The sequence below is a fragment of the Pan paniscus genome, chromosome 18 (genome assembly GCF_029289425.2).
Source record: "Pan paniscus chromosome 18, NHGRI_mPanPan1-v2.0_pri, whole genome shotgun sequence".
Classification (NCBI taxonomy): Eukaryota; Metazoa; Chordata; class Mammalia; order Primates; family Hominidae; genus Pan; species Pan paniscus.
Window position 1 is genome coordinate 16,335,211 of NC_073267.2, and position 15,172 is coordinate 16,350,382.

Below are 15,172 nucleotides of genomic sequence, written 5' to 3' on the forward strand. Positions count from 1 at the left end.
TAAGTGGTGGAGACGGGAACCTAGACCCCGAACCTTGTTTTGTTAACCACTACCCTGCACTGCTCACATGCGGGGGTGGGTGGGTGGGAGGAGTTGTGGAATGTTTCCATGTCTGAGTCAAAATCTTGCTTCTCTGCTCTGGGGAGATGAATTTGGAATCTGTGAGGCCTGAGGCCATTCACTTGATCTCCGGCCCTGGAGATCTTGCCTCCAAGCGATCTCAGGCTCCATCTGTCTGCCATGTACCTTGCAAACACCTTAGAATTCTGGCCGGGCATGGTGGCTCACATCTCTAATCCTGGCACTCTGGGAGGCCGAGGTGGGCAGACTGTTTGAGTTCAAGACCAGCCTGGGCAACATGGTAAAACCCTGAATCTACAAAAGATACAAAAATTAGCCAGGCATGGTGATGTGTGCCAGGTAGTCCCAGCTACTTGGGAGGCTGAGGCAGGAGGATTGCTGGAGCCCAGGAGATCGAGGCTGCAGTGAGCTTTGATGGTGCCGGTGTACTCAAGCCTGGGCAACAGAGTGAGACCCTGTCTCAAAAAACAAAAGCAGCCTACCAAACAAACCAAAAGGCCTTAGAGTTCAAGCACGTGGTTTAGAGGTGGTGGATCTCAGTGTCAGACTCTCAGTGGGTTCAAATCCTGGCCCTGTTTCTTCTAGGTTGACGAGCCCAAGCAATTTACATAAACTCTCTGGACCTCGGAGCCCTTGCCAGGAAAGGGGAGAGTTTTAATAGTCCTGACTTTGTAGGGCTGTTGGAAAGCTTAAATGGACTGTGCTTGGGAAGCACTTAATCACTGTGCCTGGCGTGGTCACTCTGGCTATTATTATTGGCACCCAATAAATACATGCTTTCTCTTTGTTTCCAACTCAGCATTTAGAAATGTCCTACCCTTCAATTCCTGCTGCTATTTATTTATTTGAAGTGCGAACTAGCTTTCTTATTATTATTTTAGAAATCATGCAGAGGAGAAAATTCAAACAGTACGAAAGATAATAAAACAAAAAATAGTAGTTGCCTTCCTCTCCCTGGTTTCAGGCCTACCCCCTGCAGATTAATTAGCTTTTTTTCTTTCTTTTTTTTCTTTTCTTTTTTTTGCGATATGAAGTCTTGCTCTGTTGCCCAGGCTGGAGTGCAGTGGTGTGATGTTGACTCACTGCAACCTCCGCCTCCTGGGTTCAAGCAATTCTCCTGCCTCAGCCTCCCTAGTAGCTGGGATTAGGGCAGATCATGAGGTCAGAAATGTGACAACAGCCTGGCTAACATGGTGAAACCCCGTCTGTACTAAAAATGCAAAAATTAGCCAGGCGTGGTAGCGGGCGCCTGTAATCCCAGCTGCTTGCGAGGCTGAGGCAGGAGAATTGCTTGAACTCAGGAGGTGGAAGTTGCAGTGAGCCGAGACCATACCATTGCACTCCAGCCTGGGCAACAAGAGCGAAACTCCGTCTCAAAAAACAAACAAAACATCAAATTCCTGACTGTGTATGCTGCTTGCAGGTTATATATGACCAGGCTTGGTTCTGTATCTGTAAAATGGGTTATGTTATAGTACCTGAGTCCTAGAGTTGTGTGTGAGGATGAAATGTAATGTGAAACACTTAGAGTGGTGCTTGGCTGATGGAACTAATGAATCTTCCCTCTTACTCTTTCTATAGACAGAAGAAGGCGGCACAGGTTTCTTCATTGCTTTTCGCCCTTTGCTGAAATGTCATCTTGGCCCAGAGGCCCTTTCTGTCTACCTGATAAAGAACTAGCACCTGCCCACCCACCATTATGCTTCACCCACTTTCTTCTTCTTCAAGCCATTCGCTCCCGTTGGGCATACATAGAGTTGTTTTTTTAGCTGTTGGTAGTTTTGGCCTCTTTCCATACAGTGAAACTGTGTGAGATTGGAGACTTTATTTTACTTCCACATGACCTTGGCCCATGATAGTAGTCCCTGGTAAATGTCCACTGAGCAATAGGAACCTGACTGTTGCAAGTTACTTATTTATTTATTTTTGAGACAGGGTCTCAATCTTTCACCTAGGCTGGAGTTCGGTGGTGCAGTCATAGCTCACTGCAGCCTCGAACTCCTGGGCTCAAGGGATCCTCCTTCGTCAGCCTCTTGAGTAGCTGGGACTAAAGGCAAACGTCATCACATCTGGCTACTTTTAAATTTTTTAATTTGTAGAAGGTGGGGAGTCTCACTCCATTGCCACCTCTGGTCTCGAACTCCTGGGCTCAAGCGATCCTCCTGCCTCGGTCCCCCAAAGTGTTGGGATTACAGGTGTGCACCATCACGCCCAGCTAAGTTTTTTTTTTTTTTTTTTTTTGAGATGCAGTCTCACTCTTTTGTCCAGGCTGGAGTGCAGTGGCATGATCTCGGCTCACCACAACCTCCACCTCCTGGGTTCAAGCGATTCTCCTGTCTCAGCCTCCTGAGTAGCTGGGACTACAGGCGCACGCCACCATGCCCGGCTAATTTTTGTACATTTAGTAGAGAGAGGGTTTCACTATGTTGGCCAGGCTGGTCTCGAACTCCTGACCTCATGATCCGCCCGCCTCAGCCTCCCAAAGTGCTGGGATTACAGGCGTGAACCCCTCCACCCGGCCAGCTAAGTTTTTAAATTTTTTTGTAGAGATACAGTCTCACTGTGTTGCCCAAGCTGATCTGAAATTCCTGGCCTCAAACTATTCTCCTGCCTCTGCCTCCTCAAATGCTGGGAAATATAGTTATGAGCCACTGCACCCAGCTGGTTGTGAGTTATTGAGATGGTTGAATTGGGGGTGGATGCTCAGGCCTCAGTGGAACTTGTGGTACACAGTAGGTCCTCATTACCTCCCATCAGTGGCAGTTGAGATTCATAATCACTTTTTCTGCCTGTTGTCTGCCCCATCCTCTCTGTGGCCTTCCCTCCTGTCTTGGACTTGGCTGGCTGGGTCCCTGGCAGGGCTGCATGCGTTATCCCTGCTGGCCTGCTTGCCTTATCCCTGCAGGCCCTGGTGGAGCATCCGTCCAGAACCTGTGCCATCCAGATGGGAGTAGTAAGGGTGTAAGGCAAAGTTAGTGAGCTGCCTGGTGCACGAGGACTTCCATGATAATCAGGGCTGAACTAGGAAGGCAGGTCAAGGCCAGGGTCATGTACAGAAAGGAGGTCAGCATCAGGATCTTGTATGGGAAGACTTAGATCAATGCCTAGTGCCTTAGTCATCATCATTCAGCCCAGAAAACATGACGCTATGCAACAGGAATTTTATGAACACACAAAGGTCAGGGGCCACTCGGACTTGGACGGGGTCCCCAACTCCTTGAGTGTCAGGGCTGAGGGCATGGAGACACAACTTGATCAAGCTGGTGAAGTGTCCAGCAAGAAGAAGCCTCTGTTGGAGGGAGCCGGGAGCTGGGGAGGACATGCGCTTTCTCTTTTTTTTTTTTGAGACGGAGTCTCGCTCTATCGCCCAGGCTGGAGTGCAGTGGTGCAATCTCGGCTCACTGCAACCTCTGCCTCCTGGGTTCAAGCGATTCTCCTGCCTCAGCCTCTCACGTAGCTGGGACTCAGGCCTGTGCCACCACGCCTGGTGAATTTTTTTGTATTTTTAGTAGAGACGGGGTTTCACCATGTTAGCCAGGATGGTCTTGATCTCCTGACCTCGTGATCCACCTGCCTTGGCCTCCGAAAGTGCTAGGATTATAGGCGTGAGCCACCGCGCCCAGCCGACTTGCACTTTCTCTGTAAAGATTTCTGTGGGCCAGGTTCCCCAAAGGGCAGGGCCTGGGCCAGTACAGTGACGGTGACCGTGTTCAGGACTTATCTCTTGTGGGTGAATTGTGTGTCTGGAGAGTTGGGTCCTTCTGATTCTGCTCAGAGCGTGGTGGGCCTGGCTGGATTTCCCTAGATTAGGAAGCAGCCTTGGGTAGCTGTGATTCTTTGAGTTGGGAACAGCAAGTGGCCTGCAGACTGCCAGGGAATCGTCCCTTCCTTGAGCCTTTAGGTATTGCCCATTATTCACCGTTTTCCCCAGAAGCCTCCAGTAGTGAGAGTTGCACTTCTTACCTCCTGGAGTTGTTAAAGTAAAGAAGGACACATTAGGGTCCCTGCCAGTAAGGAACACCCAGGAGGCCTTGATACTTCTTTTTTTTTTTTTTTTTTTTCTGAGACAGAGTCTCGCTCTGTCATCCAGGCTGGAGGACAATGACCTGATCTCTGCTCACTGCAACCTCCACCTCCTGGGTTCAAGTGATTCTTGTACCTCAGCTGCCCGACTAGCTGGGATTACAGGCATTTGCCACCTGGCCGGCTAATGTTTTTGTATTTTTTTTTTAGTAGAGATGGGGTTTCACTATGTTGGCCAGGCTGGTCTTGAACTCCTGGCCTCAAGTGATCTGCCCTCCTCAGCCTCCCAAAGTGCTGGGATTTCAGGTGTTACCCACTGCGCCCAGCCCCGATACTTTGTTTCTTTGTACTTTGTCTCTTACTCTGTCACCCAGGCTGGAGTGCAGTGGGACGATCAAAGCTCACTGCAGCCTCAAGCCCCTAGGCTCCAAAGATCCTCCCACTTTAGCCTTCTGAGTAGGTGGGACTACAGGTCTGCACTACCACACCTGGATAATTTTTAAATTTTTTTTGTGAAGACAGGGTCTTTGTTGCCCAGGCTTTTCTTGAACTCCTGAGCTCAAGCAATCCTCCCGCCTCAGCTTCCCAAAGTGCTGGGTTTACAGGCGTGAGCCACTGTGCCCGGTCCTCAGATGATCTTAGCTTTGTGACCTATGCTGTTGGCCGCTGTAGGGGCTGTGATGGAGGTGATGTGGGGGTGGATGGCAGGGGTGACCCGTGTTGGCTGCTTTCTGTAACAGTCATAGTTCATGGTCAGAGTCAGATTTCCTCTCGTCATGCCTTCCTTCCCTTCCTTCCGCTCCCTCCCACAGCCGCCCTTTGGGTCTGGGCTGGCCATCTGGCTCTGAGCAGGAAGCTAGCGTGTGCTCTTCAATTTGCTTTCTGCAGGGGAAACACCTTCCTTTGCTCAGCGTTTCCTGACCTCTCCTTCCCTGGAGTTCCGGTGTCCTTAAATGCTCTCTAGTTTCTTCTGTAGCTTACTTTCTTGCTTGAAAGGACAACTTTTCTTTGTCCTTTAAACTTCTTATCTCTGGGCAATACAGTAGTGGTGGCAGTGGTGATTATTATCAACTATTAGTATCTGCTACTACGGTTTATTGTCTCTAGACTGTATCAGCACCTGTCACACATTGTCCCATTGAATCCTCTCCAGAACTCTTCCAAATGATGTGTTTTCCTGACTTTTAAAAAAATTTAAAAAAAAATTTTATTTTTTTTGAGATGGAGTCTCGCTCTGTCTCCCAGACTGGAGTGCAGTGCTGCGATCTCGGCTCACTGCAAGCTCTGCCTTCCGGGTTCATGCCATTCTCCTGCCTCAACCTCCCAAGTAGCTGGGACTACAGGTGCCCGCCACCACACCCGGCTAATTTGTTTTTTAATATTTTTAGTAGAGACAGGGTTTCACCGTGTTAGCCAGGATGGTCTCCATCTCCTAACCTCATGATTCTCCCACCTTGGCCTCCCGAAGTGCTGGGATTACAGGCGTGAGCCACTGTGCCCAGCCAAAAAATTTTTTTTTAAAGAAATGGGGTCTCGCTGGGTGCGATGGCTCACGCCTGTAGTCCCAGCACTTTGGGAGGCTGAGGTGGGTGGATCACCTGAGGTTGGGAGTTCCAGGACAGCCTGACCAACATGGAGAAACCCCATCTCTACTAAGAATACAAGATTAGCCAGGCGTGGTGGCAGGCGCCTATAGCCCCAGCTACTCGGGAAGCTGAGGCAGGAGAATCGTTTGAACCCGGGAGGCAGAGGTTGCGGTGAGCTGAAATCTCTCCATTGCACTCCAGCCTGGGTAACAAGAGTGAAACTCCGTCTCAAAAGAAAAAAAAAATAGAAAAAGAAAAAAAAAGAAATGGGGTCTCACTGTGTTGCCCAGGCTGGTCTAGAATTCCTGGGCTCCAGCTGTCCTCCCATTTCGGTCTCCCAAGTTGCTGGGATTAAATGTGTGAGCCTCTGTGCCCGGCCTCTTTCTTTCTTTCTTTCTTTCTCTCTCTCTTTCTTTCTTTCAGCCTGAGTCTCGCTTTGTCGCCAGGCTGGAGTGCAGTGGCACGATCTGGGCTCACTGCAACCTCCGCTTCCCAGGTTAAAGTGATTCTTCTGCCTCAGCCTCCCGAGTAGCTGGGACTACAGGTGCATGCCACCATGCCTGGCTAATTTTTGTATTTTTACTACAGACGGAGTTTCACCATATTAGCCAGGATGGTCTTGAACTCCATGATCTGCCCGCCTCGGTCTCCCAAAGTATTGGGATTACAGGTGTGAGCCACCGCTCCTGGCCTTCCTTTTTTTTGAAGCAGGTTCTCACTCTGTTGCCCAGGTTGGAGTGCAATGGTGTGATTATGTCTCACTGCAGTGTCTACCTTCCAAGGCTCAGGTGATCTCCTGCTTCAGCCCACTGAGTAGCTGGGATTATAGGCGAGTTCACCATGCCTGGCTAATTTTTGTGTTTTTAGTAGAGACGGGTTTCGCCATGTTGTACAGGCCGGTTTTGAACTCTTGGGCTCAAGCGATCCACCCGTGTTGGTCTCCCAAAGTGCCGGGATTACAGGCGTGAGCCACCGTGTCCAGCTTTTCTGACTCTTTTTACTTATCAGGAGACTGAAGCTTGGAGAAATTAAGTGACTTGCCCAAGTTCACATGGGGTTAAGGCCTGAATTTGAATCTACATCTGCTCAATTAGGAAGTGAGTGGTCATAGCTAGTCTCTACCTGGATGGATTGTTGTTTAATTGTTAAATTTTTTCAAAATAATTTTAAATTATTTTATTAAAAAAGAGGGTATCATTATGTTTCCCAGGCTGGTCTTGAACTCCTGGGCTCAAGTGATCCTCCTGCCTTGGCCTCCCAAAATGCTGAGGTTACAAGTGCAAACTACTGTGCCTAGCCAGATTATTACTTAACAACCAAAACAACAGTAACAAAACCAAAACAAAGGAGGAAATTGACGGTGGACAAGTAAGAAGATCATTGCAAAGGTTGGGGGCAGGTTGTTTGGGGAGTGTGGAGGAAGCTTTTTAAATGAGGTACCTGAGTTGGATTTTGAAGGATGAATAGGAGTTTGTTAGGACAGAAAGACATTAGAGAGAGAGGATCTAGCAAGAGGTGACTGAAGAAACCATTTATTTGACCAGCAGTTGGGGAATGCCTTGAAGGCAGGAACCACAGCCTTTCAGAATCTCCAGTGCCTGCAACAGTGTCTAGAACATTATCTAGACAATTTACAAGTATTTACAAGCTTGGTAAATACTTCTTTAAGTAAATGCCTGAGTAAGGCACATTTGGGGAACAGGGCGGGAGAAATTGTAGGAGAAGTAGATGGAACTTGAATGTAGAAGGAAGGCCTCATGGATCACTGCAAGGGTTGGTTATTTTTTTTATTTTTTATGTTTTGAGATGGAGTCTCGCTTTGTTGCCCAGGCTGGAGTGCAGTGGCGCGATCTCGGCTCACTGTAAGCTCTGCCTCCCGGGTGCACGCCATTCTCCTGCCTCAGCCTCTCCAAGTAGCTGGGACTGCAGGCGCCCGCCACCACGCCCGGCTAATTTTTTGTATTTTTAGTAGAGACGGGGTTTCACTGTGGTCTCGATCTGCTGACCTCGTGATCCACCCGCCTCGGCCTCCCAAAGTGCTGGGATTACAAGCGTGAGCCACCGCGCCCAGCCAGGGTTGGTTCTTAAAAGCCAATAGGGAGCCATGGGAAGTTGTTTCCCAGCAGAAGAGAGAAGGCCATTAGATCTGCCCTATTTATTAATGCAAATATCTAAGTCTATGAATCTTCCTCTGAGCAGGAAAACGTGATTGCTTTTAAATCCATATGGAAAGACCCTCAGTTTTACTCATGATAAAGAGAAAAGGAACTTAAACTACAGAGAGATATTTTTCACTTCAGATTGGCAGAGGTCGGAAACTTGTTATCTGCTGTGCTTTGTGAAGTAATTGTCTTTGTACCTTATCAGCTGGAGTATGAATTGATGTTCCCTATTTGGAGGGCAGTGTCTGTCTAAATGTTACTGTAGGCACCCTTTGACCTGGCAGGTTCCTTTTTTGAAAGTTTGTATATATGTGAGACAGAGTCTCATTATGTTGCCCAGGGTGGTTTCAAACTCCTGGGCTCATGGGATCCTCCCACCTGGGCCTCCCAAAATGCTGGAGTTACAGATGGGAGCCACCACACCTGGCAGAGAAAGTGATCTTATCAACACTCTTGCTAGAGTGTGAAATAAGGCTCCTACCAAGCTGTTTATTCAATGCTGCATTGTTTGTAAGAGCAACACCAATGCCAAGTCCCCAGGAGACCGATGGAAGTCAAGTTCATCCCTACAATAGAATACAAAGCAGCCGTAACAAAGAGTGAGGAAACTGTTTATGTATACGGCGGGATGATCTTTAAAATCTGTGATTAAGAGAAAAAAGCAAAGTACAGAACATTATGTAATGCATTCTTCCTTCCATTTGATAACAGAAGATATATATTTACTTTATTTTTGTATAAAATATTTTCTGAAAGAAGACATAAGCAACCCATGATCATTGCCTCTAGAGAGAGGAACTGAGGGGAGGGCCACAGGGAATGGAATGAGAAGACTTGTCCCTTTTACCTCTTTGTTCAAAAGAAATATCAAGAATAAAACACATCTATGTTACTGATAAAGATAGTTTCCAAAGGCTGTGTGCAGTGGTTCACACCTGTGATCCCAGCACTTTGCGTGGCCAAGGCGAGTGGATCGCTTGAGCTCAGGACTTTGAGACCAGCCTGAGCAACATGGCAAAACCCCATTTCTACTAAAAATACAAAATTAGCTGGGCATGGTGGTGTGTGCCTGTGGTCCTAGCTGCTCAGGAGGCTGAGGTGGGAGGATTGCTGGAGCCTGAGAGGTTGAGGCTGCAGTGAGCTATGATTGCACCACTGCATTCCAGCCTGGGCAACAGAGTGAGACCTTGTCTCAAAAAAAAAAAAAAAAAAAAGTTCAGTTTTTAATATTAGCTAAGTAAAAAAAGCAAGGTATAGAATGGAGTATCGTAGTGCCTTTTGCGGCAACAAAATAGGTCGTATTTGGAATATATCTGGAAGAATGTAAGATGTTAGCAATGGTAGCTTGCCTGTAGGGTAGGAATGGGGGGCTGTTAATTTGGGGAGAAAGACATTTTTCACTGTATACCTTTTTGAGTAATTTGAAAGAGTTTTAGCACACAAATATATTACCTATTAAAAATAATTACAAAGAGAGGGAGACATGGGTGGATGCATGGATGGATAGTTGGTTGGGTAGATGGATACATAGACAGGTGGATGGATTGGTTGGTGGATGGATGGATGAACTGTTGGGTGGGTAGATGGATTGATGGGTGAATAAATTGGTAGGTGGGTAGGGTGGATGGGTGAATTGGTGAATGGGTAGGTGGATGGATGAATGAATTGGTGGGTGGGTGGATGGGTGGATGAATTGGTAGGTGGGTAGCTGAATGGATGAATTGGTTGGGGGGTGGATGGATGAATTGGTGAGTGGGTAGGTGGGTGGATGGATGCATTGGTGGGTGGGTGGATGGATGAATTGGTGGATGGGTGGATGGATGGATGGATGGATGGGTTCATGGTTGGGTGATAAATATATCCATGGGTATACATATGGATGTGTACATAGATAATTCTGTGGCTATGATGGGGAGGACTGGCTGTGGTGGGGAACACTGACTGTGGTGGGGAGCACTGGCTGTAGCGGGGACGACTCAGTAGGACAAGGAGAGGCTGGAGGCAGTGAAGACTTAGGAAGCAATTGCAATAGTCCTGGCAAGGAATAATTTGGGGCTAGGATCAGGTCAATTACATGTTTAACATTGGAACTATGTCTCTTGTATACATAACTGCATATGTCAAGTCTTGGTATCGTTTTCTTTCTAGCAGGGCACATTCCTTTGGAATGAGCTTTTACTGGCAATGCTCAGAAGCTGTTCTGTGTATAATGACCACCAACAGTTTAATCCTTTTTTCAGCCATCACCTCAGGAATTAACAGTAGTATGAAATCAATTAAAATAATCAGTCTTTGAGATGTCATGCCTTCTCCACGATCAACTTCTTCTTTACAAGGCTGTGTTCCAAATACGCCAGGCCAAAAAGACGTGAACTTTGTCCTTTTTAGGGTTTGTGTCTTGGTGTTTCCTAGCTAAATCTCTTTGTATGTGTTGGCCTTGTAAGGTTTACTTTTTTTTTTTTTTTTGAGATGGAGACTGTGTTGCCCAGGCTGGAGTACAGTGGTGCAGTCTCAGCTCACTGCAACCTTTGCCTCCCGGTTTCAGGTGATTCTCCTGCCTGAGCCTCCCTACTAGCTGGGATTACAGATGTGCACTACCCTGCCCGGCTAATTTTTATGTTTTTAGTAAAATATAAAAATTATGTTTTTATGGGGGGGGTCTTGCCATGTTGGCCGGGCTTGTCTCAGACTCCTGACTGCCTGCCTAGGCCTCCCAAAGTGCTGGGATTACAGGCATGAGCCACCGCGCCCAACCTAATAACTAGATCTCTTTAATTATTGGAACATGTATATTTTGATCAGATTGACACTTTTTTTTTAAGTGAAGTGATCTTATTTCCCTCATTTCTCATTTTTAACTTTTTTTTTTTTTTGATATGGCTTTAAAGCTGTGTGGAGCTGTAAGGGTCTGGGTTCCTTGACATTCCATGGGGGTCTCAGGTGATCATGGGAGGGCTGTTGGAATCAGAGCTATTTGGAGGGTGCATAGGCCGGTAGGATGGGAAGGCTGTGGGAGAAGTGGGCTTTTTGGGGACCGCAGCCAAATGGACAGCTGGGCCTAATCTAAAGACTGGCCCCTCCCAGCTCCTACCGATGGTCATGTAACAGGAATGGGGCCCAGCACCACCAGATTTTCTGATTTTTTTTTTTTTTGAGACACAGTCTTGTTCTGTTGCCAGGCTGGAGTGCAGTGGCATGATATTGGCTCACTGCAACCTCTGCCTCCCAGGTTCAAGTGATTCCCCTGCCTCAGCCTCCCAAGTAGCTGAGACTACAGGCATGCGCCACCATGCCTGGCTAGTTTTTTGTACTTTAGTAGAGATGAGGTTTTACCATGTTGGCCAGGATGGTCTTGATCTCCTGACCTCGTGATCCTCCTGCCTCGGCCTCCCAAAGTGCTGGGATGACAGGCGTGAACCACTGCGCCCAGAAGATTTTCTGATTTTTAATGTTATGCCAGAGACCGGGCGTGGTGGCTCACGCCTGTAATTCCAACACTTTGGGAGACTGAGGTTGGCAGATCACCTGAGGTTTAGGACTTCGAGACTAGACTGGCCAATATGGTAAAACCTTGTCTCTACTAAAAATTCAAAAAAATTAGCCAAGCGGGGTGACCGCAGTCCCAGCTACTTAGGAGGTTGAGGCAGGAGAATCGCTTGAACCCGGGAAGCAGAGATTGCAGTGAGCTGAGATCATGCCACTGCATTCCAGTCTGGGTGACAAAGCAAGACTCTGTCAAGAAAAATAAATAAATAAAAATAAAAAGCCGGAAATCAAATTTTAAATGTTGGGATCTAATCTAATTTTTTTAAAAACAAAAAGTATGCCTAAAACAACGGCAATAACAACAAGCCATCTATGGGCCAAACTGTGGGTGGGGAAACCTATTTTGTACTTCTTATTTTATCCGATTGAATTGTGGTGGAGATAGGAAATTGAGACCCCAAAAAGGGTAGTAAGTTTTCCCAAAGTTGTTTAGTCAGTTGCCAGATTATGGCTTGAATTAAATTTAAATTCTTCAGCTGGGCATGGTGGTGCACACCTGTAGTATAGCTGCTTGGGAGGCAGAGGTGGGAGAACTGCTTGAGCCCAAAAGTTCAAGGCACAGGAAGCTGTGATCTTACCACCACACTTCAGCCTGGGCAACAGAGCAAGACCTCATTTCAAAAAAAGAAAAAAAAAAAAAGAAAAATTTAAATTCTTCATTTACAGAACAGCTGATGGTGGAGGTTTATTCTTGGGCAGGTACCTCTGATCTATTTATGTATGTATCTGTGAATTTGTCTATTTGGCATGGCTCTTTAACAAAATACAGGCTTTTTTTTTAAGTAAAAGTAGTTGAAACAAAATTTGTTTCCAAGGCTGGACAGCTCAGTGGCAAAATGCAGACTTGAACAACATTGCCTGAGTTTGAATTCAGCTCCAGAGCTTACCAGCTGTGTGATACTGGACACAGTATTTAATCCTTCTGTGCCTGAGTTTCACATCTGAAAAAGGAGATGATAAAAATAATTACAGAATGAAAGGAGATAATACACATGAGGTACTTAGAATAAAGCCTGGCACACAGAACTGCAGTTTGGTTATCCGTGGTGGTGGTGGTGATGGTGATGGCGGCGGCGGTGGTGGTGGTGGTGGTGGTGATGGTGGTGGTGGTGGTGGTGGTGGTGGTGGTGGTGGTGGTGGCGGCGGTGGCGGCGGCGGTAGCGGCGGTGATGGTGGCGATGGTGATGATGATGGTGGTGATGGTGATGGCGGTGATGGTGTCGGCAGTGATATTGGTGGTGGTGATGGTCATAGCGGGGAAGGTGATGATGATGAATGAAGATGGTTAGAAAGTCCTCAGTTCACAAGGTCAGAATGATCTAGATGACACAGGGCTCTTCGGTTATAAGAGAATATCCTTCAAGGTTCCTTTAAATGGCTCTCTCCATCTTTCATACTACAGTGGGACTTGCCACAGGTTCTGGGGACTGTTAATGTGAGATGAGATGCTACATACCTTTTTGTTGTTGGTGGGTTTTTTTGTGTGTATGCACTGTTGTATGTGTGTGTGTGTGTGTGTGTGTGTGTGTGTGTGTGAGAGATAGGGTCTTGCTCTGTTGCCCAGGGTGTAGTACAGTGGCATGATCTCAGCTCGTTGCAACTTCTGCCTTCCAGGCTCAGGCAGTCCTCCCACTTCAGCCTCCTGAGTGGCTGGGAATACAGGCACGCTCCATGCTCAGCCACTTTTTGTGTTTTTCATAGAGGCAGCATCTCACTATCTTGCCTAGGCTGGTCTCGAACTCCCGGCCTAAAGTGGTCTGCCCACTTGGCCTCCCAAAGTGCTGGGATTACAGGCATGAACCACTGCACCTGACCTGTATGCTCCTGTTAAGAGAGCTTTATTTTTATTTATTTATTTCGAGACAGGGTCTCTGTTGTTCAGGTGGGAGTGCAGAAGACACCACGTACCTTTATCCCTTGTTCCTCATTTCTTAGTCTTTCTGGCTACTGATCTTTTGAGTTTGCGTGTTCATCCTGAGAGGTCCTTGGATATATAGGAGCCTTGTCTGTTTCTTCAAACCCCGTGGCAGCTGGTTTCATGCTCCAGGCGAGCTCCTGTCCTCTGGGGTGTGTCTTGCTGACCCCTCGCCTGTGTTTGTGTTCGCAGGACTGGAATGTCACGTGGAATACCAGCAACCCCGACTTCACCAAGTGCTTTCAGAACACGGTCCTCGTGTGGGTGCCTTGTTTTTACCTCTGGGCCTGTTTCCCCTTCTACTTCCTCTATCTCTCCCGACATGACCGAGGCTACATTCAGATGACACCTCTCAACAAAACCAAAACTGTAAGTCACTGGGGGGTTTCGCTGTGGGGGGTGGGAAGGTGCACCTGGACGGGGAGTGGTGGTTGGTGATAACTGACATTTCTCTTCTACTTAGTTGACCCTAAGTTCCTTCTTCTAGAAGGCAGAAGAATAGTGTGGGAGGTGAAAACTGGAGCTCTGGAGACAAACATGGGTACAAATCTTTGCTCTGCCGCTTAGTATTTGGCCTCGAGCAAATTTAACCTCCCCAAGCCTCAGTTTCCCTGTTTATGCAATAGGAATGATAGGCTTGTTCTCAAGGCATTCCTGGGAGATTATCAGCTCTTCCCCTCTTACTGAGGCGATCTCCTTTTTATTTAATTAAATATATTTATATAGATTTTTTCTGGCCAATTTTTAATTTATTTTTTGTAGAGAGGGGGGACTTGCTGTGTTGCCCAGGCTGGTCTTGAACACCTGGCCTCAAGCAGTCCTCCTGCCTTGGTCTCCCAAAGTACTGGGATGCTCAGTGTGAACCACCACGCCTGGCCCCTAATTTTTTTTTTAAGTTGGCTTTTATTTTGAAATAATTTAAAGCTACAGGAAAATTGCAATAATGGGCCAGGCGTGGTGGCTCACGCCTGTAATCCCAGCACTTTGGGAGGCCAAGGTGGGCAGGTCAGGAGTTTGAGACCAGCCTGACCAACATGGTGAACCCTGTCTCTACTAAAAATACAAAAATGAGCTGGGTGTGGTGGCATGTGCCTGTAATCTTAGCAACTTGGGAGGCTGAGGTGGGAGGATCCCTTGAACCCAGGAGGCAGAGGTTGCAGCGAACTGAGATAGTGCCACTGCACTCTAGCCTGTGCAACAGAGCGAGACTCCTTCTCAAAAAAAAAAAAAAAAAAAAAAGTTGCGATAATGATACCAGGAACTGCTGCCTGATTTTCTCTATCCATCACTCATAGTCACTGTTTCCTGTTTTTTGTTTTTTTTTTTTTTGTTTTGACACAAGGTCTTGCTCTTTTGCCCAGGCTGGAGTGCAATGGTATGATCACAGCATACTGCAACCTTGAACTCCTGGCTCAAGCCATCCTCCTGCCTCAGCTTTTTGAGTAGCTGGTGGCTGGGACTGCAGGCATACACCACCATTCCTGGCTAATTTAAAACAATTTTTTGTAGAGACAGGGTCTCGCCTTGTTGCCCAGGCTGTTGTCAAACTCCTGGCTTCCAGTGATCCTCCTGCCTCGGCCTCCCAAAGTGCTGGTATTACAGGCATGAATCTGGCCTGTATTCACTGATTTTTTAATCTTTTGCTACATTTGTTTTATCATGAGCTTTTGTTCTCTCTCTCTGTATGCATGCTATAATTTATTTTTTCTGAATCATTTGAGAATGGATGCACCTTGAAACGTATCCCACCGGTAGAGGACCCTCAGTAAATACTGGTTGAATGAATGGTTGTCGTGGAGGGCTTTCTTGTGCAGTGCGCCGGAGTTGCAGCTAGAGATGAGCTGTGAGCTGAGCTCTTG

General features: G+C 47.1%; 1 protein-coding gene across 7 annotated transcripts in view; it reads left to right on the plus strand.

Annotated features, from left to right (window-relative positions):
• The window catches only part of ABCC1 (ATP binding cassette subfamily C member 1 (ABCC1 blood group)), a 186,958-nt gene that overhangs the window by 39,607 nt on the left and 132,179 nt on the right, over positions 1–15,172 (plus strand). For all 7 annotated transcript variants that reach the window (XM_034950822.3, XM_034950824.4, XM_055099364.2 and 4 more), the window contains exon 2: positions 13,506–13,682. In XM_034950822.3, the coding sequence (XP_034806713.3) occupies positions 13,506–13,682 (177 nt within the window). The remainder of the gene's footprint in view (positions 1–13,505; positions 13,683–15,172) is intronic.